The sequence below is a fragment of the Mirounga angustirostris genome, unplaced genomic scaffold, assembly GCF_029215605.1.
Source record: "Mirounga angustirostris isolate CCGP_5_RB_7025 unplaced genomic scaffold, mMirAng1.0.hap1 SCAF_3, whole genome shotgun sequence".
In the NCBI taxonomy this organism is placed as follows: domain Eukaryota; kingdom Metazoa; phylum Chordata; class Mammalia; order Carnivora; family Phocidae; genus Mirounga; species Mirounga angustirostris.
The window spans coordinates 28,286,256-28,312,860 of record NW_026991711.1 but is presented as its reverse complement, the minus strand read 5'-3'; the positions used below and the strand labels follow the sequence as shown (position 1 = coordinate 28,312,860).

The 26,605-nt window shown below is 37.4% G+C and overlaps 1 protein-coding gene across 15 annotated transcripts in view; it reads right to left on the bottom strand.

The window, feature by feature from the left end:
• The window catches only part of RBM26 (RNA binding motif protein 26), a 257,474-nt gene extending 239,368 nt beyond the window's left edge, over positions 1-18,106 (bottom strand). For 11 of the 15 annotated variants that reach the window (XR_010409963.1, XR_010409964.1, XM_045869589.3 and 8 more), the window contains exon 1: positions 17,562-18,105. Coding sequence is in view for 13 of the 15 variants with exons in the window: in XM_045869589.3 (XP_045725545.1) it covers positions 17,562-17,632 (71 nt within the window). In the remaining 2 variants the exon portion in view is untranslated. Of the gene's footprint in view, positions 1-17,561 lie in introns of all 15 variants that reach the window. The other 4 variants (XM_064585954.1, XM_064585959.1, XM_064585955.1 and 1 more) reach the window with 1 other exon arrangement.
• Positions 18,107-26,605: the final 8,499 nt, after the last annotated feature.

Genomic DNA, 26,605 nt, shown 5'->3' with positions numbered 1-26,605 from the left:
ATCGAGCCCCGCATCGGGCTCCCTGCTCTGCGGGAAGCCTGCTTCTCCCTCTCCCACTCCCTCTGCTTGTGTTCCTTCTTCACTGTCTCTGTCAAATAAATAAATAAAATCTTTAAAAAAAAAAAAGGTAAAGTACTGGAGATATCATTAAAGAAAATAATATAAACCTATAACTACAGTCACATTGACAATTTCTTGTAAAATGCGCCCCCAAAAGTCTTGAAGTACTTATTACATTTAAAACTATATTACAGACATCAGCATCATTGCAGCATGAATCCTTCCCTTTTTCTCTCCTCTTTCATTTACAACTAGATATCCATAACTGAAGGGGGAAAAAAGCACCTCTACACAAGATACCAGAACACCTGAGAGATCTATCCATCTGTGCACCTGAAAGTGAGTGGACTGGACCACACAGGCTATACCAACAGCAGAGAAGGTGGTGGCTGATCCAGCAGGAAGCCAGCACAACCTTTCCAGCAGAGGAGGTGGTGGGCAAAGGCAGGAGAATAGGGGTCTGTCTGACCATGCATGCTAAAGCTAGAAAAACCGGCTGCTCTCTCTGCAGAGAGACCACAGTGACTGGGAAGAGGGGAAGGAAAGGGAAGTAGGCAAAGAGAACTGAAGGAAAGGGTCTCCTGCTATCTGCCCTGGGGGGTAAGAGGACCACCCATGGACCTCTGGTACCCCCACAACCACCAACTTGATCCCCTGCAGACCACTAGCATACCGAAAGCCTGAAGTGCTAAATATACACCTCTCCGCAAGCTCTGCAGCCATCCTTTGGTCCTTTTTTCTTTTAAATGTACCTGCTCAACAACCTTAACGTGAGTCAGCTCTGGTAAGAGAAACCAAAGTCTTGTACTATAGTGCCACCTTCTGGGAAAAAAAATGAAGCCTCCTAATTACAAAACTGTTGCATTGTTAAGAATCAAAGTAAACAAAACCTTGCCTAAAATAAGAAAGATGTTTACTACTTCAAATGGAGAAGTCGAAGCACTTCCTACCAAACACCATGAAAAGTCACAGTAATATAGTGTCACAATAAAAAATGACAATTTTCCAGCAACTGAACCCAAAGACATGAAATACTGTGATCTAACTGATAAAGGATATAAAACAGCTATTATGAAAAAATTCAATGAGTTACTAGAAAACTCAGAAAAGCAATTCAATTATCTCAGGGATAAAATTAACAAAGAGAAGGAGTATTTTACTGGAGAGATTAAAATTGTAAAAAAAAAACAACCAACAACAAACAAACCCCACAATTCTGGGCTGAAGAACTCAATATATGAAGAATGAATTAGAATGCACTGGAAATGAAGAAGATCCTATGGAAGAGAGAATTAGCACACTCAAGGATAGAAATACAGAAATGATTCAGTTGGAAGAGGAGAAAGAACTAAGATTTTTAGAAAAGTAAAAAAACCCAGGGCACCTGGCTGGCTCAGTCAGTAAAGCATAACATTCTTGATCTCAGGGTCATGAATTCAAGCCCCACAATAAAAGTATCTCAAAAAAGAAGAGTGGGAGAAGGGAGCACAGAACATATTTAAATGATAGTTGAGAACTTCCTAAACCCAAGGAAAGAATTGGATATACAAATCCACAAAGCTAACAGAACACCTTATTATACCAACACAAAAAGACCTTCTCCAAGAACATTATATGAAAACTGTCAAAAGTCAACAAGAATTTTAAAGAAGCCCAAGAAAAAAGAGAGTAACTTACAAAGGTACTCCCATAAGGCTATCAGCTGACTTCTCAGCAGAAACTCTATAGGCCAAGAGAGAATGGAATAACCTATTCAAAACACTGAAAGATAAAAACAACCAGCCAAGAATATTCCACTAGTAAAGTTATTTTTGAGACACAAAGGAGAAAAGAGGTTTTCCCAGACAAACAGAAGTTGAGAGAGTTCAGTATCACTAGACATGCTCATAAGAAATGTTAAGGGGCGCCTGAGTGGCACAGTTGGCTAAATGTCCAACTCTTGGTTTCCACTCAGGTGGTAATCTCAGGGTCGTTAAAATGAGCCCTACCTCAGGCTCCATGCTCGGCATGGAGTCTGCTTAAGACTTTGTCTCCCTCTTCCCCTCCCTCCCATGCTTGCTTGCTCCCTTTCTCTCTAAAATAAATAAATCTCCAAAAAAAAAAAAAAAGTTAAAAAGAGCTCTTCAAGCTGAAATGAAAAGACCAAAGTACAGAAAACTCTGATTAAGGTAATAAATAGAATACTCAGAATTAGAATACTGTAACTTTTTTAGAATAGTATATTAAACTCTTAACTATGGCACAAAGGTTAAAAAAGCATATTAAAGAGGCACTGGCTGGCTCAAGTGGTGGAGCATATGACTCTAGATCTCAGGGTTGTGAGTTCAAGCCTCAGATTGGGCATGGAGCCTACATAACATAAAAAAATTAAAAATTTTTAAAAAGTGCATTATTAAAAATACAGCTACAACTTGATAATGAAATCACAATATAAAAAGATATAACTTATGACATCAAAAACATAAAAGGGGAAGTTTAAAATGATGGAATCTTTATAGGCAAATGAAGATAAATTTTTATTAGCAGAAAAAGGACTGCTTGTCTAAGAGATTTTTTATGTAACCTCATGGTAACCACAAAGCAAAAATCTACAGCAGAGACATGAAACTAAAAAAAATGGGAGACTGAGCAAATCACCATGGAAAACCAACTTACAGACAGAAACAAAAGGAAAAACAATGGGGGAAAAAAAAATAACCAGAAGAAAAAAGATGAAATGGCAGTAGTAAATCCTTACATATCAATAATCATCCTAAACATTAATGAACTAACTCACCAATCAAAGCACAGAGTGGCTGGCTGGATTAAAAAAACAAAACCCAACTACATGCTGCCTACAAGAGACTCATTTCCACTCTAATGACACACGCAGGCTCAAAAGTGAAATGATAGAAGAGGATATTCATTCGAAGCAAACAAAAACAAAAAGAAGGTGGGCAGAGCCATAATTACATTAGACAATTAGACTTCAAGCCAAAAAAGGTAACAAGAGTCAAAGAATGTCATTATATAATGATAAAAGAGTCACTACATTAAGAAGATACAGCAATGTTAAATATACAAACTCCCAAATCCTGAGCACTGAAATATATTAAGCAACTAAAAAAGATCTTAAAGGAAAAACAAACATCAATACAGTAAGTCAATGTAGGGGATTTCAATACCCCACTATCTGTTACGGACAGATTATCAAGGCAGAAAATCAACAAGGGAACATTGGAATTGAACCAGATTTCAGAACAAATGGTCTTAACAGACCTATATAGAACATTCCACCCAACAGCAGCAAAATAAACATTCTTCTCAAGTGCACATGGAACAGTCTCCAAGACAGAGCACAAGATAGGCCACAAAACAAATATTGGCAAATTTAAGAAGACAGAAATCATACCAACTATCTTCCCTAACCACACTGGTAGAAACTAGAAATCAACAAGAGGAGAGTAAGAAAATCTACAAATACGTGGAAACTATGCAATGCACTTCCAAACCACTGGGTCAAAGAAGAAACCAAATGGGGAATGAAAAATTATCTTGAAACAAACACAACATATAAAATATTGTGGGATGCAGCAAAAGCAGTTCTGAGAGGAAAATTCATAGCAGTAAGTGCATATATTAAAAAATTAGAAATATCTCATATAAACAACTTAACAACTCAAGGAACTAAGAAAAGAATAAATTAAGCCCAAGGTTAGAAGAAGAAAATAATAATAAGAGTAGAAATACATGAAATAAATACCAGATAAACATCAGAAAGGATTAACAAAACTAAGAGCTGGTTCTCTGAAAAGATAAACAGAACTGATAAACCTTTAGCTAGACTAAGAGGAAAAGAAGTGAACACTCCAAAAAAATAACAAATAAAATCAGAAATGAAAAAGAAGGGTGCCTGGGTGGCTCAGTTGGTTAAGCGTCTGCCTTTGGCTCAGGTCCTGATCCAGGGTCCTGGGATCAAGTTCTGCATTGGGCTCCCTGTTGCTTCTCCCTCTGCCTTTGCCCACCCCCATCTTTCATGAATAAATAAAATCTTAAAAAAAAAAAAAAGAAAAGAAATGAAAAAGAAGGCATTACAATACAATAGCTATTACAGAAATACATAAAATCTTAAGGTACTATGAATAATTATATGCCAACAAATTATATAAACTAGATGAAATGTATACATCCCTAGAAACACACAGCCTACCAAAACTGAATCAAGAAGAAATAGAAAATGTGAACAGACCAATAATTAGTAAAGAGATTGAATCAGTAATCAAAAACTCCCAACATAAGAAAATGCCAGTACTTGATGGCTTCAGTGAAGAAGCCTATGATGCATCTAAAGAAGAATTAACCCCAATCAATCATCCTCATAGTCTTCCAAAATAACGAGGAGGGAACACTTCCTGACTTCTTTTATGAGGCTAGCATTACCCTGACACCAAAACCAGGTAAGAATACCACAAAAAAAACTACAGACCAATATCCCTAATGAATACATATGCAAAAAATCCCAACAAAATATTAGCAAACCAAATTCAGGAACACATTAAAGGGATTATACATCACAACCAAATGGGATTTATCCCTGGGATGGAAGAATGGTTCAAAATATGCAAATCAACAAATGTAAGGCATCATATCAATAAAATGAAAGATGAAAATCATATGATCATCTCAACAGATGTAGAAAAAACATTTGACAATATACAACATCCCTTCATAATAAAAAACCTTAACCGACAGAATAGAGCCATACCTCAACACAATAAAGGCTATCATATAGGACAAACTCACAGCTCACATTATACACAATGGAGAAAAACTGAAAGCTTTTCTTCTAAGATCAGGAATAAGACAATGATGCCCACTCTCATCTCTCCTATTCAACATAGAACTAGAAGTCCCTGCTAGAGCAATTAGGCTAGTCAAAAGAATAAGAGGCATCCAAATTGGAAAGTAAAAAGTAAAACTATTTCCCAATAACATGATTTTATTAAAAAAAAAAAAAAAAAACAACAACAACCCAAAGGTTCAACCAAAAAGCTTTTGGAACTAATCAATGACTGCAGTAAAGCTGCAAAATACAAAATCAACATACAGAAGTCAGTTGCATTTCCTTATACTGATGATGAAACACTGAAAAATAAAGAAAACTATCCCTAGCACCAAAAATAATAAAATACCTAGGAATAAATTTAAGCAAATGAAAGATCTGTACAACAAAAACTACAAAGAAACAAACAAACGGAAAAACATCCCATGTTTATGGAGTGGAGGAATTAATATTGTGAAATTGTCCATCATTGCTCAAAGCAATCTAAAGATTCAGTGCAATCCTGATCAAAATTTCAATAGTATTTTTCAGATAAATAGAACAAGCAATTCTAAGAGTTGTATGGAACCACAAAAGACCCTGAATAGTCAAAGCAATCTTATAAAAGAACAAAGCCAGAGGCACCATACTCCCTGATTTCAAACTATATTACAAGGTAATTAAAAGTGTGGTATTGGCATAAAAACAGACATAGATCAGTAAAACAGAACAGAGCCCAAAAATAAACCCATGTAAACATGGTCAATTTATAACAAAGAATTTACAATGGGGAAAGCATAGTCTATAGTCTCTTCAATAAATGTTGTGAAATTTGGAAAGTCATATGCAAAAAACTAAAACTGGACCAAAATCTTATACCCTATACAAAAACTAACTCAAAATAGATTAAAGACTTAAACCTAAGAGACCTGAAACAAAGGTCTTAAAGAAAACTGGTAGTAAACTCCTTGACATAGGTATGGCAGTGAGTTTTTGAAGCGGACACCAAAAGCAAAAGCAATAAAAGCAAAAACAAGTGGGACTACATCAAACTAAAGGCTTCTGTAGAGCAAACAAATCCATCAACAAAATGAAAGACAACCCGCAGAAAGGGAGATTTTTGTAAACCATAAATTGGAAGGGGTTAATATCCAAAGGATATAAAAACTCCACCAACTCAAAAACAAACAAAAGCAAAGATTCCAATTAAAAAAATGAGAACTAAATAGCCACTTCCCCAGAGGACATCAAAATGGTCAAGAGACACATGAAAAGATGTTAAATATCATGAATCATCAGGGAAATGCAAATCAAAACAAGGAGATACTGCCTCACACCTGTTAGAATAGCTACCATCAAGACAAGAAACAAAAGATGCTGGTGAGGATGTAGTGAAGAGAGAACCCTCATATATTGTTGGTGGGAACAAAAAGTGGCCCAGCCACTAAAAAAAAAAAACAACATGGAGGTTCCTCAAAAATTTTTAAAAGATCTATCATTCAGTGAACAATTCCACTTCTGGGTATGTACCCAAAGGAAATGAAAACAAGATTTTAATGACATATATGAATTTCCATGTTTATCACAGCATTATTCACAACAGCAAGATCTAAAACAACCCAAATGCCCATCAACACATAAATGGATAAAAAAGATGTGGTACATAAATACAATGGAATATTATTCAGCCACAAGAAAGGAAGATACCTTTCCTTTTGTGAAAAAAAAAAGATGGACCTTCAGCACATTATGCTAAGCAAGATAAATCAGACAGAGAAGGATAAGTACTGTATGAATCACTTACATGTGAAATCTAAAAAAACTTAAATCTGTGAAAAACAGAGTAAAATGGTGGCTACCAGGGACGGGGGGGGGGGGGGGGGAGACAGGTGTCATGGTGTTTAAGGGTACAACTTGTAATGAGTAGTAAACAGGCCATGGAGACCTAATTCACAGTATTACAGACACTGACAATAATATTGTACTATAACTATGTGATAAATATCACTATATCGACAATCATATTAAGATACATAAATGAATTAAAGTGACACACTTTACACGTTAAACTTACACAATGTTACTCGCAAATTTATTCAACTAAAAAAACTATATTACAAAGAGCAACAAATGATCTGCTGAACAGCGTATTTTAATGCTTATATGTAGAATCTGTAATCATTCAAGTATTTTTCACTTTTGGTAACTTTAAGATTTGTATAAATCTTAAACTTGTAGAAATGCTTTTTCATAACTTTTAAATTGCCAGTCAGCAATGGAAAATTAATAATTGGAGAATGTGGGCAAAGCATCAGGGAGTGTCAGAATAGCAGGATGCAGAAAGTTATAAAGTCAAAAACAGACCAGAATTTATACTGACATACTATCTCTCCTTCTGTCACTTTTTAAATGGCTCTCTGAGACAAGAATACTAGAGAAATTACTTGCCACAACGCCCCCAAACATGACTTCAAAAAACAAGTTTATCTGAACTACTGGATTTATTAAACAACCACCACCAAAAGCACACCTGGCTGAGCTTTCAAACACACATCTTTTAATGTTAAAAAGGCCTCCAACAGCAGTATTAGCTGACATCTGGAAAGTAATTCCTCTCTAATGAGAACTGGGACGGGGTGGGAAGAGAAGGAGAAGCAAAAAAGAGAAGGGAAGGGGAGGAAGAGAAATGGAGAGAGAATGAGAGGGAGGGAAAGGAAGGAAAGAAGGAAAAGTTAGAGAAAAAGAAACTACATATGGCAAGATGTTCACTGCAGTTATTTATAAAGTAAAAAAAAAAAAAAAAACCCTAGAAAACGAACTAAATTACAAGTAAAAATATGATTTAGTAAACTATGGTAGAGCTACTCAAAACTGGAATCAGACATTTTAAAGGTATAAAGACTACATATTAATATTAAAAGTGCTAGGGTGAAAAGTGTGAAGGACTTTAACTTTTCATTTCAAAGCCTTCTGGCAAGTTTTCTTTCTTGTAACTATGTGCAGATATTTAATACTTAAAGAAAATAAGCTAATTTTTTTTTCTACAAAGAAATGCCCATGTCTTAAGCACTATTAAAATAAATTATATAGTATATTCACATAATGTAATACTATGGAGCCACTGGGAAGAACAGGAAACTAAAGAATAGTATGGGAGGATATGTAGAGTGTCTGTTACCCATGTCAGTAACATATGAACAACATGATCCTGTCTATGTTAAAAAATTACAGTTGACCCTGGAACAGTGCAAGGGTTAAGGGTGACAACTCCCACATAATCAAAAATCTGTGTATAACTTCTGACTCCCCCAAATCTTAAACCCTACTAGCCTGTTGACCAGAAACCTTACCAACAATATAAACGGTCAATTAACACACATTTTGTATGTTATATATAATTATATATTGTATTTTTACAATAAAGCTAGATAAAAGAAAATATTAATAGTTATTAGGAAAATACATTCACAGTATGGTAAAACATTCATGTATAAGTGGACCCGTGCAATTTAAACCAGTGATATTTAAGGGTCAACTGCATATACCTACATAAACATAGAACATGTATGTTTATTTTTATAAATATACAATTCTGTATTTACATATGGGGATCAAGAAGGGGGTTAGGAAGACTCACTTTTGGTTTATATTTCTATACTATTTGAGTTATTAAAACAAGTATGTATTATTTTCAATTAAAAAGAAAAAGAAAAATTGTGTTAAATTAACTAGTCGATACTAAAAAAAAAAAAATAGCACCAGCATTATTAAAACTATATAGCATGCATTTGACAATGGAATACTACTCAGCAGTAAAAAGGACCAAACTACAGATATATGCAACAATATGGATAAATCTCAAGAACACTTTCAGAGGGGCTCCTGGGTGGCTCAGTCGGTTAAGTGTCTGCCTTCAGCTCAGGTCATGATCCCAGGGTCCTGGGATCGAGCCCCGCATCGGGCTCCCTGCTCAGCCGGAAGCCTGCTTCTCCCTCTCCCACTCCCCCTGCTTGTGCTCTCTCTCTCGCTGTGTCTCTCTCTGTCAAATAAATAAATAAAATCTTAAAAAAAAAAAGAACATTTTTCAGAAGTAAAAAGAAGTCCTACTCAAAAGAGCACCTATTCTAAAATTTCATTTATATGAAGTTCCATAACAGGCAAAGCTAATATACACTGGGAAAAAATCAGAACAGTGCTTATTTCTATGGGTAAATGGTAGCACAGGAAGGGGAATGAGAAAGCTTTCCAGAATGGTGGGAGTGTTCTTTATTTTGACAGGGAATTGAGTTACAAAGATGTACACATTTGTCAAAACTCATCAAAGGATACACTTTAAGATCTGTGTACACTATTATCACTTCTCGGCCTTTTGGCTAAGATCAAGTGAAGATCTGTGTACACCATTGTATACAGATTATATCAAACTTTTTTAAAAAACTATAAATACTGAACTCTAATGATAGGCATAAATCCTTAGGGGTAAGTTCACTAACATCTGCAATTTACTTTAAAATACATCAAAGAAGAGTAGGGGCAAGTACACTAAAATATTAACAGCAGAATCAAAGTGATGGGTATACACAGGTGTGTCATGTGATAAATATATACACTGTAGTACTTTTTGTCCCATTCATCAATACAGATGGTTAAATTATGGTATATCCATTACATTAAAATGCTATGTAACCTTAATTAAAAAGACAACACTTTTATGTATTATGTGGACATCCAAGTATGATATCAATTATGTAAAGAGGAGAAAGAATACATAAACATATTTGCTTGTGTGTTGGTAAAATATCTCAGGAAGAATCACTGAGTAACAGATCTCAAGCGAATTCCATTATTTCATACAAACACACAATACTAAATATGACCCCAAGTTAAAAATAAACTTTCACCTGTTTGAGAAGTTACTATTTGTAGATTGAAAAGGATTTTTCCACAGAAATGAGGAGTAAGTGACTAAGTTTGGTAGGAAGGGCTTATACCATCCACTCATTTCTCTCATTCTCTATCCTCTGGGACTAAGGAAGCAGGAGGAAGAAAAAAATATTCCTAGAAGCTTTTTAGCTCAAGCTTGAATTAGTCACTCTTGATGTGTAGACACCAAACACTGGAATACCTTACTTTCTGTTTTGCTCATAATAGTATCTCTGTCTTTTGATTTATATGCATACAAAATAATTTGGGAACTATTGTAAGCCAAAGACAAGGATATGCTAAAACATATAGAAAATGCTAAATCCATTTTAACTACTTAGCACTCAGATGAAAAAGACAAATAAGGTTGCAGCAGTAAAATGGGGTAATGAGAGTCAACTCAACAAAAGTTAAAGGGATGAAGAAGGTAATGAAAAATATTTTAACCAATAATTAATTATAGAAAACTCTTCTACCAGCTGTAAAATTCATCAGACTAGAATTATCATTTGGCATTCTTTTCTGAGCAGGTCCATGGAGGCCAGCAGCTTGCACATAACAGAATTCAAAAATACTTTGAGTAAATGTTATTAATATTTTTCAGTGTCCTTTCCCCCTAAAAAAAAATCACTTAAGCTTTACATAATCTGAAGGTCCTATGAAGTAAAAATAAAGAGAAAGAGACCCAGAGATTAGTGACTTTTCAAATTGCTCACATATCTGTTGCTCTGAAATAAAATTCTCATTACAGTACGGCAGATTTTAGAGTTTACACTTCTCTCTGCTTAGTTTATGGTTCCATAAACTAGAAATTTCAACCAGTGCATTTAATATACCACACACAAGGCATGTGCTGGGTGCTGTATACAACAGGAATACAGTTAAATCTATGATTTGGAGTCTACTTTCAAGGACCTGAGATTCTAATAATGAAGATAAAATAAATGAGAATTAATGACTAAACAAGTATGCAAGTGATGAATGTCATAACTGATGCAAACTAGTGCTAGGAGAGCAGAGTCATGTCACTCCTTCCAGATGGATGGATCATAAATAACATTCTGGAAGAACTGGAATCATCCTTGACCTTTGATTTCAACATATATAAAGGAAATGGAGAAAGGCAGTATATTATAGCGCACAACAAAGCTCTGAAATCAAAATGTCTTGTTTTGAATCCTTTCTCCATTATTTATTAGCTATGAATGAACCACATTACTTAATCTGCCTATGACTCAATTTCCTCATATTTAAAATTGAAGTAACAGAATCTAGATCACATTCAATGAATACACAATGATTACGATATGATAAGCACTCAATGAATGTTACCCTCTGAAAGTTGGGAAAAGAGGACAGGATAAACAATGTGATACAGAAAAAAGTTCAGCTTTGCTGAAATTAAGACAAAAAAAATGGGAAGATAAAACTAGAAAGATAAGCAGATTATACATTTTGAAAGCTAAGTCAAAATGTATGCAATTTATTTAAGAGTGCTGAAGATTTTGATCAAATCAAAGGATATAAACAAGGCTGGGCATCCAGGATGGAACTAGAAGGGAGAAAAAAAACTGTAAGGGTTTAAATAAGGAATGTGAGGCCCCCTACTGAGCAATGTCATTAGTAAGAATTATTAAAAGAAAGAGATAGGGGCGCCTGGGTGGCTCAGTTGGTTAAGCGACTGCCTTCGGCTCAGGTCATGATCCTGGAGTCCCAGGATGGAGTTGCGCATCGGGCTCCCTGCTCGGCAGGGAGTCTGCTTCTCCCTCTGACCCTCCTCCCTCTCATGCTCTCTGTCTCTCATTCTCTCTCTCTCAAATAAATAAATAAAATCTTTAAAAAAAAAAAAAGAAAGAAAGAAAGAGATAGAACCCAATGATTAACTGAAGGGGGAGGATGAAGGGAGGAAAAGCTAAAAAATAAAATTTCAAGCCTGGAAAACTTGAGGAAATGAAATGCAAATTAGTAAATTCAGAGAACATTTACTTTCAGAAATGTAGTTTGAAGTTCATATGGGAGAACCAGGTAGATATACAGCTAGCAACTGGAATAAGAGCTTAAGGCTTTGAAGAGAGGTTAAGTCTAAACATACATATGTGAAAAATAATGTGGAGACCAGAGGTTCTCTTGGAAAAACTCTGAAATTCAATGCAAATTTATATATATGCAATATCCTAAGGAAGGAAGTCTTTAATCAAACTTTCAAAGACTCCAAAACACACACACACACAAGTTTTTAAGAACCACTGGAACAGATTATAATGGAAACTATCCATGGGAATGAATGTGAATGAGGTGACAGGAGTAGAAGTAGTTGGAAAAAAAGGCATGGAAACAGAATTTGAAAAAAATATAATTAAAAGGCAAGAAAATGAACTAAAAAGGACAGAGCTGATTTGAGAAGAAAGAGAAGCAAAGTATTAGGGATTCAAGATATAAGAAGTTAAAAAAAAAAGGCAGCATCAACACTGCTTTATGTTATACATATAGGACATATAAAATTTATATAAAATCTCTACATTTAATAAATTCATTGGTAACACTGAGGTAAGCAATTTTGTGTATAAGAAAAAAGAAACTATATGACAAAGGATTAAGAACTAAATGGTTGGGGACAAAGGAGTGAAAAATTAAAGACTGACTACTATTTCTAGATTTACTAGTGAAAAGAAAAGCTAGCATGAAAATGACTGGAAGAAAAGTATGATTTTATTTTTTGTTTTATTTTTGCTGCTATTGTTGCTGAGTTTTTCTTCCTTAAGGACTAGGAAATTTACTTTTTATGCCAAAAGGAGTCTGTAAAAAGAGAAAGATCAAAGAAGGGAAACAGGAATAAAGTTCAGCAGTGAAAAGATCACCTTTCAATTCTTCCTGTAAAACGGGAACAAAAATAATTTTAATGTGGTGAGAAAGGTATAGTTAACAAGTGTGGGTGAAGGGAGAAAGAGACTACAAAAACTGTGAAAAAAGTTTCTTTCTTAAACTGTAAAGCACTGATAACCATGATGCTTTCGAACTTTATTCCTTTATAACTGCAGCTCGTATTATGAAAATGTAATAGTAAAAAAGTGCATACGGTAATAGGGCAGAATACACTATCTTGTGTGGTAGTAAATTAAGAACATGGCTCTAGAGGCAAAAAAGCAGGAGTTTAAATTACTGTCTAGTCACATGCTATGGCTAGCTGTGTGACTCTGAACAAGTACCTTAAATTTGTGCCTCAGTGTCATCACTTGCAAAACGGAGGTAACAATCCAACTCTCAGATCTTGGAAGTAATACAAAACTTTCAACAGTGCATACAAATGCAGGTGGTAGTGGCAGCAGCAGTGGTAGTGATAAGAGTTAACAGGAGCAAGTAATGTAACCTATTTATGTTTAATCAAGCAGTATTTAAGGAGGGAGGGAAGGGCTAGGCTCCTAAAAATGTGACTCAGGGGCCGCTGGGTGGCTCAGTTGGTGAAGCATCCAACTCTTGGTGGCTCAGGTCATGATCCCAGGGTGTGAGATGAGCCTGCAGGGTTCCAAGCTCAGCAGGGAGTCAGCTTAAGATTCTCTTTCTCCCTCTCCCTCCCCACACCCTGCGCACTCTCTCGGGGCGTGGCTCTCTAAATGAATTAATTTAAAAATCTTTTTAAAAAATGCGTCTCAAATCTTTCAACTACAAAAGTATCTAAGCATAATTCCCCCTATTATACCAATAAGGAAAGGGGAGGTTCATTTGCCTAGATTACTCAGTTAATAAGTGGCAGGAATTAGATGTGAACATTAGTTTATATGGTTACAAAACTTGGCTTCTTTCCACTACACATTACCGCCACACCACTACATAGCAGCAGGAGCACAAAACTATGCATTCTGTTCTTTACTACTAACCTCACAAAATCTGGGCACATCATTAAGTCTATCTGCCTCTCCATCTTCTGAAAAATTAAGGAGTTTTTTCAAATTTGACTTTGAAGTTTCCCTCCAGCTAAAATAGTCCATGATTTTATTAAGTTACCACATTTAGTGATGTGTAAACTCATAAAAAGGTTCAAAATACAGCAGAAAACCTTTTCTGTTTAGGAAACAAAAAGAGAAAAATTGAACAACAACAAAAAAGCTTAAAATTGTTTTTCCAGGACTTCACATTAGCAAAAAGAATGTTAAAGAAAAGACCAACATCTAATTTCATATTATAGCAAGTATGACTAAGCAAATGTTTGAGAGAACAAAATATCAATCTTAAGTATTTCAAGATGCCAATTTTAACAACTACATTTTCAATAATTTATGGGGGAAAAAACCCCACAAAACCCAGAGCCCTGACACATGGACAGACCTTAAAATCAAGTAACAAGCAGATTTACCGACTTTCATTTCATGCCAAAACACTGCAACCAGGCTGGGTTTTTGTTTGTTTTTATGTCAATCTGAAAACTCTCCTGCCCTAAAACCCTTCACTGGCTTCCCACTATTCTTCAATTAATATCCAAAATCCTTAACATGACTCAACAAAGTCTTGAATGATCCAGCTCCTCCCTCTGGAGGTATGCAATGTTATTCATCCCTTTGCTCTTTTTTCAAAAATTTCATTTCCCCCAAGACACTTCTTTTTCTTTCATTTTAGGGCTTTCATACAATCTGTTCTTCAAAACCTAGAATGCTTTCACAGCTCTCCCACCCTTTTGTCCTAGCAAACTGCTACTCATTCTTTTAAGCTAAGATCAAATGTTATACCAGCAAAAGCCTTTCCTGACCTTCCAAACACATTTTGACAGCATTCCGGACTTCATAATAATCAAAGGTCTTATAATTACTTGTTCAACATCTGTCTTCCCTGCTAAATGGTAAACAATATGAAGATGGTTATTGCAGCTTGTTTCCCAATATTCCCAATATCTAACACACTGCTCAGTACAGATTAAGTACTCAATGTTTGCTGAATTAACATATTCAAAATGCAGGGGAAGTCCAAAACCATGAGATACTTTACTAGCACAAGTAGCTAGAAAGTTCATACAAGTTTTGAGTTATATCCTACCCTTGGTCCTTCAAATGTTACTCCTTCAAATAGGTGCTCTTTGGCAATTATACTTTTAAAGTAAAGCAAAAAATCCCTTTAGATAACACATCTTAAAGCTTCACAAACCCAAGGTTAGAAATCACAAGTCTTAAACAATTGGAATCAGCTTTAAGTCATTGAGAACACACCTGAAATGCAATGAAAGGGACAGGAACTTGGATAAAGGCTCAATTTTACCACAGCAATATACATTATGAAAGGACCAATCCCAATTCCTACCACTGTCTAGGCTGTACTAGCAGCCTTATTTATCCTAACAGTAATGACTGCAGTGCTACAGTCATCTAAGTAGGCTATGATATCTGAAACATGCTTTATTAAAACTGAATAAAAGTCACAAGCATACACACTACATAACTATAAATAATTCTCTTTTAGGTTATAGCATAACACAGAGATGTTAAACCACTCCGTTGTATAACTGTAGCTAATGTAACATTGTGTCAACTCAGAAAAATTTTTTTAAAAAGGAGTGCTATTTAAACTCAAATCTTTTTTTTTACGTTTTCTGTTCACCTAATACTTATTGAGCGCTAATTACAAACCAGGCAGTGTCTAAAGAGTCTTAATATATATTCATTATTTCCCCATACAGATGAGGAAACGGGAGACATTGAGTTAAGTAATGTACCCAATATTATACAGCTGGTAAGTGGCAGAGGCAATATTCAAAGCCAGTCATTGTGACTCCGGAGTCTGTCCTCTAAATCACTACCACCACTGTTGCACGCTCTCGCTCCATCCACTGAAATAAGGCTTCTATCTGGACCACCTCACTTCAATAAAACTATTTTGCTAAGGTCACCAATGACTTCTACCTTTCCAAACTTAAGGACCATTTATCTGCCTCCACCTTTTTCATCCACTCTGCAGCATCCCATCCCAGTTGACAACTCGCCTCTCTTGCCATATATTTTTCGTTAGTAACATAAATCTCAGTCTTCTACCTCAGATGTGGGCCCTCCTTTCTTACCTATCAACATATTCTTACTAGGAAATCTCCCACAATTCTATGGTTTCAAATACTCTCTGCATGACTCTAACTTTCTCTAGTCCTGCCCAAGTTCTAGACTCAACCCAACCACCTCTTAAATATCTAACGTGGATGTGTAACAAACACCAATTACCTTTCCACCTCCCCTCAACCTGTTCTCTCCCAGCCTTCTCTATTATCATCCATCTAGCTGTTTAGGCTAACTTCTTAGTCATTATCCTTGAGGTCCCTTTCCCTCACCTCCCACGTCCAATCCATTAGCAAGTTCTATCAGATCTACTTATAAGACATATTTCGTTCTGTCTCCACTATCACTATAATATAAACGACCTACATTTCTGCCTACAATGCCCTTCAGAATAGTCTACTTTCATTCTTGCCCCCTTAATCTCCACAAAGCGAGCAGAATTAAAACAAAATCAAATCAGTCCCTGCCTGCTTTAAATTATCTAAGGTCTCACTGTATTTTAAATAAGATCCTAGCTCTTGACCATGGCCTCAAAGAACCAAAATAATGTGGCCCCTGCCTAATTCTCCAACCTCATGTTATTCCATTCTCTCCCCCATCACAATGTTCCTTGCAACCACAGTTACCTTCCTTCTCTTCCTGGAGCACACTGTAATCATCTGCCACAGGGCCTTTGCACTTGCTGTTCCTTCTGTAAGGAACAGTCTTTCTCCAGACTTTGACACAGATGGTTCCTTCTCCTCCTTAAGTGTTGCTCAGATGCTACCTCCTGTGAGAGACCTTCTAATCAGTCTTTTATATGACCCTCTATTATTACAACCACCACTGCTATTTTAATCTGAAGTTATCTTATTCCTTTAATACTCATCTATTACTGTGTTCTCAACTTTGGAATTTAAAAGCTCTGTCACCAAAGCCTCCCACAATATACAGCAAGCGCTTAATAAACTGATTAGATGAATGGATTTTCCCTTTTTCATTTTGTTTATTGTAAATCAACTAACTTTGATAAAGCACCTGGCCCAAAATATATTTTGTATGTATTAAAAGATAAATCCTTAAAACACTATTTTTTCCAGTATAAAACATTCCAGCACTCTGAACACCCCCTCCCCACAGTCCATCTACAGCATCCCACTTAAAACTGCCAAATATCCCATATGGATAAATAACATTTTCTTCCTCCTCTCCAAGCTAACAAACGTGTAAGTAGGAAAAAGGAATCTTACTGGGCACCTTAGCACCTGTTACATCTTCAATCAGTTAAGAGAGGTGCGGGTGAGCCAGATAGCACATGGGAAACGTGGCCTTTCTTTCCGGGACTGTATTTAGGTAAAACGTGAGTGGCTTACATTAGAACTGCCCTAATCCCTAATAAGGGCCATTCACTCCATTTAAAGAAACAAGGTAAAATAGTCTGGGCAAGAGGTAAGGCTCGCATTCAGTAAAAGAAAAGAAACCGATTTGGTGGCCCTCATCAAATGTGTGTGTAGGTTGGAGTCGGTCTACATATAACGGGAAAACAAGAAAAGAAGGTATCAGTTCAAGGACCAACTCAGCGGTAAGATAAAGATCAGCGCAGGCTCTCTGGAGTATCCTGAACCTGGACGCGAGGGTGGAAAAGAAAAAAAACACAAAACCCTGGGATCTCTGTTCACCGCTTCGGCCTCCATCACAGGCACTTCGGGAACTGTGCCCGCCTAGCTCCCACTTCCATCCCTGCAAGGAGATAGCCCCCGGATACTCACATGGGCTCGAGAGTCTTGCTGAGCCAGGACTTGAGTGCCTCGAAGTTTTCAATGATCATTTTAGAAACCATCCACAGCGGCCCGGAGGCCCGTCACACTCCTCCGCCCGCCCAGGTCGCTGCTGCTACAGCCGCCGCTGCCCCCGCCCCCTCCTCCGCGCGCCGCCCGCGTGGGCCGCGGTGGGAGGCGCCGGTGGCAGGTTCCCGCGAGCCCCGATCGGCGAACAGCTCTGCGGGTACCGTCGCAGGCCGCGAATCCACGGGGTGCCAGGAGCTCCCCGTCCCCGGACCCCGGCTGAGGCAGCAACGGTTTGCCCGGGCCCTCCCCCTTCCCTCCACCCGAGCAAATCTTCTTGGACCGGGAGGGCGACACACGCCTAGATCCGAGCTCTCACTCAGCCTTGGGATAAGGTGGTGTCGGCAACGCAGAACAGGCAAAAGTGAAGAAAGCGAAGACGAAGGGCAGCTCAATGGGAACAATTCGGGGGGTCTTCCCGGCTCCTAGCACCCCCAAGAAGATGGCTGCCGATAAATCTCGCGAGAATTGATGAAGTCTCGCGGTGACTCCCGGAGCCTGCTGGGAAGAGACGTAAGACCAGCCGAGAGCGCGCTGGTTGAGTGCGGTACTTCGATTTTTTGCTTATTTGCGTGGTTCGCGGCCTTTGTGCTTTTTTACGCCTTGGTCCGCGTACGGAATAAAGATTTCCTTTTTTACAAGAAGGGAAAGGCCGCTGACTCCAGAAACAGTGGGAGTCCCACTTCGTCCTATGTAACAGACGGCTATGGCGCATCAGTAGGAACGAACCTCCGGACTGGAGCGCTCCTTGAGAGCGTCTACACGTTGTGCGAGGACGCACGGCGGCCAGTGGGTTCCAGGTGTGCTGTACCGCCTCCTCCGTTTATCTCAGTGTCCTGCAATACCATATTTTGTGCTCTGTGGTGTGGACAAGATTGGGAAGCACAGGCTGGTGTAATCTAACCCTCTGAGACTTCAGAGGATTAGTGTCTTGTCCAAAATTAGTCGACTTGATCGCAGAGAGGTAATGATCTAGGGATGCCCCCAAAGAAAGGTGAGATAACCTTGACGGTTCTGAAATAGTTTTCAACCAGCTGAAACTTAGGACTTTTCCCCAGCTAAAGATAAGAACAGTGTGTTTTTAATTCTCTTCACTTAGAGCCGATTCAGCCACAGATAGGAAATTAAATAGTATCAAAAGAGCCTTCATATCAGCGTCCTAAATAAACTTCCCTTCTGGGGAAGTTTGAATCATGTCTGTGTTGTTTTATTTGCTATTATTTACTATGGTTAAGGTACTAGGTGGGGTTTTGCAAAAGGTCTAGTGCCTGTAAACTATAATGAAATGAAAATAATTAGCAACATAAAGACGTTTAGAGTAAGTAGACCAATAAAAAGCTCTCGTGGTAGGCAATGGTAGACGAAATTGTCCTTAAGAACTCTTGAGTTTATAATTTGCTAGACTGAAGTGTCCTTAAGCAATAAGTGAGAAAGATTATCAAGTAAGAAAAGCTAGACATTTGTTTTAAAATACAGCATGTAGAGTAGAATGAAATTAGAATTCAGTGTGTTGATTAACCAGGGTGTTGATTAAAGTGATTTAGCTAAGTGAAATAAGTTAGAAGCAAGAGGACAAATACCATACAATTCCACTTATGAGGTACCTAGAGTAGCCAAACTCTTAGAGGCAGAAAGTAAAATGCTTGGGTGCCAGTGGTGGGAGAGCAGGGGAGGATGGAGAAAGAGTTTTATTTGGGAGGTTGAAAAGTTTCTGGAGATGAGCAGTGTTGATGGTTGCATGGTTAATGCAAGTGAATTGTACACTTAAAATGGTTAAAATAGTAAATTTTCTGTATATTTTACAACAATAAAAGTGATATTTTAATGTTGCTGTGGGAAAAGTAAAATCCTAATTGTTTAGCCTATTTATTTAATAAACTTGTCTCAGGCTGAGTTTTCAACTTCATCACCAACTGTTCCTTAACTGGCCCTCTGCTCCAGCCTTCCAAAGCTAACCATCGTTTTTCTACCAAATACTATATACTCGGGTAAACTGATTTGCTCACCCTCCACTTCTCCAAACATTTATCTACATCCATAAGGAACGCCTCCACTTCTTTCTCTGGCTGCTCAAACCTTACCCATTCTCTCCTAATACCACTGCTACTGTGTATTTGAAGTCTTCTTTGATTTTTCCTAAACAATAGCAATAGCCTTTTAATCTCTCTGCATCTTAGGCTGCCCCCATTATCTGTTCATCTTCAGTTGCCTTTATCATCATTGACTTTAATAGTCATTGTAAAACTTGCATGTAATCATGTCACTTCCCTGCTTACAATCTTCATCAACTCCCACATCGTCTTCAGGATAAAAGTCAAATTCTTCCAACATTCTATAAAAGGCCTCTCATAATCAAACCCCTACCTATTTGCCTTAGAAAGTTCTTCCACTGCCTTTCAGCCTTTGCTTCAGCCATCTCAAGCTATTCCATGTTCCTTGGAAGAGGTGTGTTCTCACACTAAATGGGGCTATTGCAGAAAGTTTTTTCTTCCATTTCACTTGATGAAATCCTATTCATCATAATTCAGTGCATGCAGCCTCACCTTTGGAAAGCCATCCCTGACCTCCCTGCTCTAAACCAAGAGTCACTCTGAGGTTTTCTCCCATCAGCCTATGCTTGCCTCTGTTATAGCACTCTTGCTTTATTTTTGCAAGTATCTGATCATCTGTCCCTTAGTAACTATAGTTTTGAAGCTCCTGCTCCAGCACAGCCCCTGATATATTCAGTCAGCTCTCAATTTTTTTAATGATTCAGTGAAACTCTGCCATTTCCATGAAATCTTCCCTGACAATGAAATTGACAGCGACCTCTTCCTCCTCTAAATCTATTCTAAGTGCTTGTTATTACTCCACATTTAGTCATCAGTGCTTTGTAGCATGCTTCTGTTTCTTAACCATTAACATTTATCGCTTCTCACTTCAGTACTTCATCTTTGGCTTTGCCTTCAAAAGTGATAATTAGCTAGTGTGATCATCAATGCTGCTAAGAAAAGACTAAAACAACCTCCGTAGCATACTTTCTGCATTCAGTAACAAACATTTCAGAATGTTCAATATTAGGTTACCTACTTAACATTTTCCAATACACCATGCTCTTCCAAAGCCCTGTGACTTTGTTAGTGATGTTCCTTTTGCCTGGAATGACTTTCCTCACTTCTCAAAAACCAGCTTCTCACTGATGCCTAGGCGAAGATAGTTGCCTCTTGGTTCCTACCTGTAGGATATGAGTTAAAACATCTTATTTAGTTTTCTCCTGTGTCTCAACTAGATTACGAACTCTTTAAGGACTAGGACTTAAGCTTATTCATCCTTGTACTTCCTACACTTAGCAGTGTCTGGAACTAAAAAATGTTTACTTGCTTAATTTTAAATAGGAAGGAAGTGGAGGCAGGGGAAATATTTTGGACAGGTGAGTCATAATGATACCTCCTAATAGACTTTTATCTCCTCGTGGCTTACTTAGCTGCCCTGATCCTAGGAAGATTCTCTGTAGTGTAGTTAACTCCTTCTTAGGTTCTTCCAGTTCTCTCTCCTAGCTGGTGGATATAATCTTACTACTCTCAGTGGTGCCTTTGGGCTCTTGTTTAAAAACTTAGCCTGCATTTTGACATCACAAAGATATTCTATGTGTTCTATTTTCTTAATAGTTCATTACTCTCCAGAGAATCACATTTAGATCTTTATTCTTTCTGGAATGCATTCCTTTATTTGGTGTAAGGTGGGGAACTAGCCTATTTTTTCTCCAGATGGCAAGCCAATTTTTCTCTGAAATTCTACACAGTGGTCTACCCTTTCTCATTGGTTTTTGATGCCACTTTTATTATATATCGTATTTCCATTTATATATGGCTCTGGTTCTGAACTCTTCAGTTGGTCTCTTTGTCTATGACTACACCTGTCATAAAGAATAAAACCTGTTGTTTTTATTTACCAAAACAAAAAAACCTGTTGTTTTTATTTACCAACATCTTACAGACTATCTTAGTACCTAATAGGGCAAATCCCTCCTTTATGCTCTTTTTTTTTTTTTTTTTCAAATTTTACTTAACGTAAACCTTTGTTTTTCCAAATACTTCTTAGAACAGGATTGTTGAGCTTGTAAAATAAAAATCCTTTATTGAATTTATAGATTAATTTGGGTTGAATTGGCATCCTATAATGTGCAGTAGTCACAGTTGCGCTTCTCAGGTCTGCCTTCAAGAAATGACTCACTGCCCAACTGAAGGCATGTAGTTAGCTGACAGCCTCCAGCTGTTAACTCCTTCTAGGTTCACCTGAGCTTTCAAGCTGAAGGTACACTATTGTCAGGGCAGCCTCTTTCCCCCATGCCCGTCCTCAGCCAAAGACAGAGTCAGACATAGTATAAGGACATACTCAACATTGGTGATAGAGGCTCTGTCAGATCTTGCATGGCAGTCTGATGGCTCCCCTTGCCCAGTCCTACTTCCTCTCTTTCCCTTTCACAAGTGCTACTCTGCAGTAAACCTTTTGCACTTCTAACTCAACATCTCCCCAGAGAATCCAGCTTACGACACAAATTCAGTCATCTGATTCATTCTGTTTTTATGAATTAAAGTCATAGTTAATAACAAAATCTAACCATACCTTCTGGCCCAATTACTTCTTTGAAACCATCCCTACCCAACTCAATTTAATAAGATCTCTCCCAAGACATACATTCTACGACTTTCTCTGGCCATCATTGATTTAGTACCTATTGTTTTATTTTTTGGTGTACGGATACTTTATCCTCCAACTAATGCTCTGAATTTAATTCCCTGTGGCCTCCTTGAGTACTTTGTTTCATCAATTACTTCCTAATCTGTTTTCAACCCTTGCACTCTTGGGCCTTTCCAATGCATTGTTGAAGCAATGTTTCCTGAAGGTCTCCTCTGTTTTAAACATACCACTACTTGCTGAAAATACAGTGGTGGACAAAAAAAGACACTATATCTGCCCTAAGGGGCTTATAGGCTCATAAGGAAGGCAGACTTCTAACAAATAATCATATAGGAGAAAACTTACAAAATATATTATGTATTATAAAGAGGGAAATATGAACCATTTTAACAGTTTAGACTAGAAATGCTCAAGCATGGTTTCTCTAAGGATATGATATTTAAATGGTTAAGAAAAGGGAATAATGAGTACAAGTTAGCCATGTGAAGCAAAACAGAGACAAGAACATTTCTGGCCTACATAATAGCTTGTGGGATGTTCCTGAGGTAAGGAAGGGCCAGGATCTTAAAGGTCAGAGAGGTGAGAGTATGTCAAGTCAGGAGGAAACATAGCTACAGGCCAAATTAGGTAAACAAGGGACATGTTAAGATTTTTGAACAAGATTTTATTTAAAATATTATGTGCAGGGGCACCTGGGTGGCTCAGTTGGTTAAGTGTCTGCCTTGGGCTCAGGTCATGATCCTGGGGTTCCTTCTGGGATTGAGCCCATGTTGGGCTCCCTGCTCAGCAGGGAGCCTGCTTCTCCTTCTCCCTCTGCTACTCCCCCTGCTTGTGTGCTCATGCCCTCGCTTTCTCTGTCAAATATATAAATAAAATCTTTAAAAAAATAATAAAAATATAATGTGCAGCCATTGATAGGTTTTCAGTGTGGCGAGTTGAATTAAAAACATGAGCATACACACTTCTTAGAAAGCTTAATTAAATTTGGGAGTTTTTAAGTAAAAACAAAAAGGTGGCAAATCACCTTTAACATAAAAATGCTAGGATTTTTATCTCCCTAGCAGTAGAATCAAGATCATGTTAATAAAAGGAATATAGTTTTTTCATCTGAGACTAAAAACCAATAACTTGGGAAGAGAAATAATGCCTTGCTGTGGTGAGGTATGTCTTTAGGTAATTCAAGAGGAAACCCATCAGCAATTGCTAATAGTGTGAACTAGGATCAGAGGACATACTATGATTTTCCCCTTAATAAGATCAGAGTACTTCTGGTTGCAATAAAAGAATTTGAAGGACAATCACCAATTCTTTAGTGGGCACTCCATTTATACCCTTAATTGGTTATAATGACTCCTATAGCAGTACTTTAATGGAAGGGATCTAAAACCTAGCAGAACAGTACAGAGTAAGAGGACTAGGAGTTGTGCTATTAATACACTGAGCTTTTTATTTTATTCCACATAAGGAGAGGAAAAGTTCTTCCATTTTGGGGAAGCACTGTCCAATAAAAATATAATAGGAGCCACATATGTAATTTTACATTTTCTAGTGGCCATATTTTTTAAAAGTTAAAAGAAAGGTGAAATTACTTTTGATGTATTTTGTTTTGCTCATAGTAACTAAAATACTGTCTTTTCAGTGTGTAATTAATATAAAATTTATTGAGATATTTCACTTTTTTCTGGTTACTAAGTCTTTGATAGCCAGTGTGTATTTTACCCTTGTAGCCATCTCAATTTAAGCACGCCACATCACAAGTGCTCAATAGCTACACATTGCTACTGGCTATGGTATCGGACAGCGCAGCTTTAAACCTTTAGAGAGTGTCTCATGTGGGTATTTAACTGTGGCTGATGTTTGTTGTTTCAGTCATTGGTCATTTTCCTCTGCTCAGGTACTGGCCTTCAATAAAATTGGGCTTGAATTTCAAAAGCCCTAATTAAGGTTCTACATCATTACTTTTGTAATAGATATTTTTGTCCTAAGGCTATTAAGGAAACAAGAACTAAATGTAAAGGTGAACTTTCTTCAAAAGATGGTTCATTCCTCCCCTCACTTCTTACTAGCCAGAGAATGAGAGGGGAAGGGACGAAAGGGTATAGCCAGTTTTCTTCTGATTCTTGGCTTGAAGGACAGAGATAGCTCCACAATAACTATTTGTTGGGAAAAAAGCAATGAAAGGAAATGATATGGCAGAGTCCCCACAGAGGCTCTCTGGGGATCATATGCATATAAGCTTGTAAATACCTACTTCTCATGGAATTCCAAAGTAAAGTTTGTCCATCTGCTTTGCTTTCTCTTCGGGTGTGTTTTTGTTTTTGTTTTGAGGCATTAATAGCTAATGGAATGTTATTTGTATCATGAAAGATGAAGGGAACCCCAGGAATCTTGACTCTGAGCCTAAGCTGTGAGACTCTTACCCAGGTTATGTCTTGTTTGCCAGTGTTCATTCATTCAACAAATAATATTATATTGAGAGCCTACTGTGTGCTATGAACTTCTCTAGGTTCTGAAAATACAGATGTAAACAAGACAGGCAAGGTCCCTGCCTTAATAGATTTTTTAAAAGTTTTTTTTATTGGGCGCCTGGGTGGCTCAGTCGTTAAGCGTGTGCATTCGGCTCAGGTCATGATCCCAGGGTCCTGGGATCCAGCCCCACATCAGGCTCCCTGCTCCGCAGGAAGCCTGCCTTCTCCCTCTCCCATTCCCCCTGCTTGTGTTCCCTCTCTCGCTCTCTTTCTGTCAAATAAATAAATAAATAAAATCTTAAAAAAAAAAAGTTTTTTTTATTTTGGAAAAATTTAAACATATACAAACACAGAAAAGAGTATAATCTTCCCTATCATCCAGTTTCAACAGTTATCGCCTCATGATCAATCTTATTTCATTGATATTCCATACTCTCCTCTTACTCCATTTCAAATTATTTTGACAACATAAACATCACGTCATTTCCCTGACAGAGGGTTTTAATAATATTACAGAATTTTTTCCTCTGGATATGGAGATTTATACCTGTCATCATCTATGGCAGTTTGTACAAGGGACTTTGTAAATGTGTGCGTATGTGAATATGAACATGTAATGTGTGTGTATATATATATAAACATATATATGCATATATCTCTTCAACCACCATCCAATTAATCATTAATATTTATTGAGTCTTCCTCATAAGTACACCTAGAATCAACTCATTGTCATTCAGCCCAGGCTATACACTGCAGCCAAAGAAATCCATAAAATCCCATGCTAATCATGTCACAATTTAAAATCCTTTATTGGGGTGCCTGAGTGGCTCAGTCATTAAGCGTCTGCCTTCGGCTCAGGTCATGATCCCGGGGTCCTGGGACTGAGCCCCGCATCGGGCTCCCTGCTTGGTGGGAAGCCTGCTTCTCCCTCTCCCACTGCCCCTGCTGTGTTCCCTCTCTTGCTGTGTCTCTCTCTGTCAAATAAATAAAATCTTTAAAAAATAATAATAAAATAATAAAAATCCTTTATTGACTCCCCATTTACCAGGCTGAAGTACAAATTTATTCATGATAATATCTAATTGAAATTTAGTGTGTTTTATGGTATTTAGTGTGTTTATGGCACCGTGCTAAGTGCTTTATATATATATTATGTTAATCCTCACAATTTAGCATTCCCATTTTATAGCTGAGGAAATTAAAGCCTTGAGTTGTCTAAGTACATTCAGGGAGTACTCAAGCATGGTAGAGCTTGAACTCAGATCACTCAACAACAACGACCACATCTTTAACCACATTTTACTAAATCTTTTATTAATTGGTGTCTGTCTAGCTCTCCAACTTCATCTCACTTCTTCACCTTTCACACTCTATGGTGCTGCCATACCGAAGTATTGGTATAATTCCCCAAATAAACAATACTCTATTGAGCAGTAAGCTAACTGGTATATGCTGAAGAAAACATAAAAATAGGGGATGCCTGGGTGGCTCAGTTGGTTAAGTGTCTGCCTTCAGCTCAGGTAATCCTATGTTGGGCTCCTTGCTCAGCAGAGAGCCTGCTTCTCCCTCTGCCTGCCACTCCCCCTGCTTGTGTGCTTACTCTCTCTCTCTCTCTCTCTGACAAATAAATAAAATCTTAAAAAAAAAAATCAAAACAGGAACATGGATATATTTTTTAGAGAATTTGGGAATTTCTTTTAAAGTATCTAACTGAACATGGTAAGAAAAACCAGAAAGAAGGAATTTCCTACATGTATTTTGTCATTAGCATTATTTTGAATTTGACTTTCAAATGGAACAGCATTATAATATTTTTGA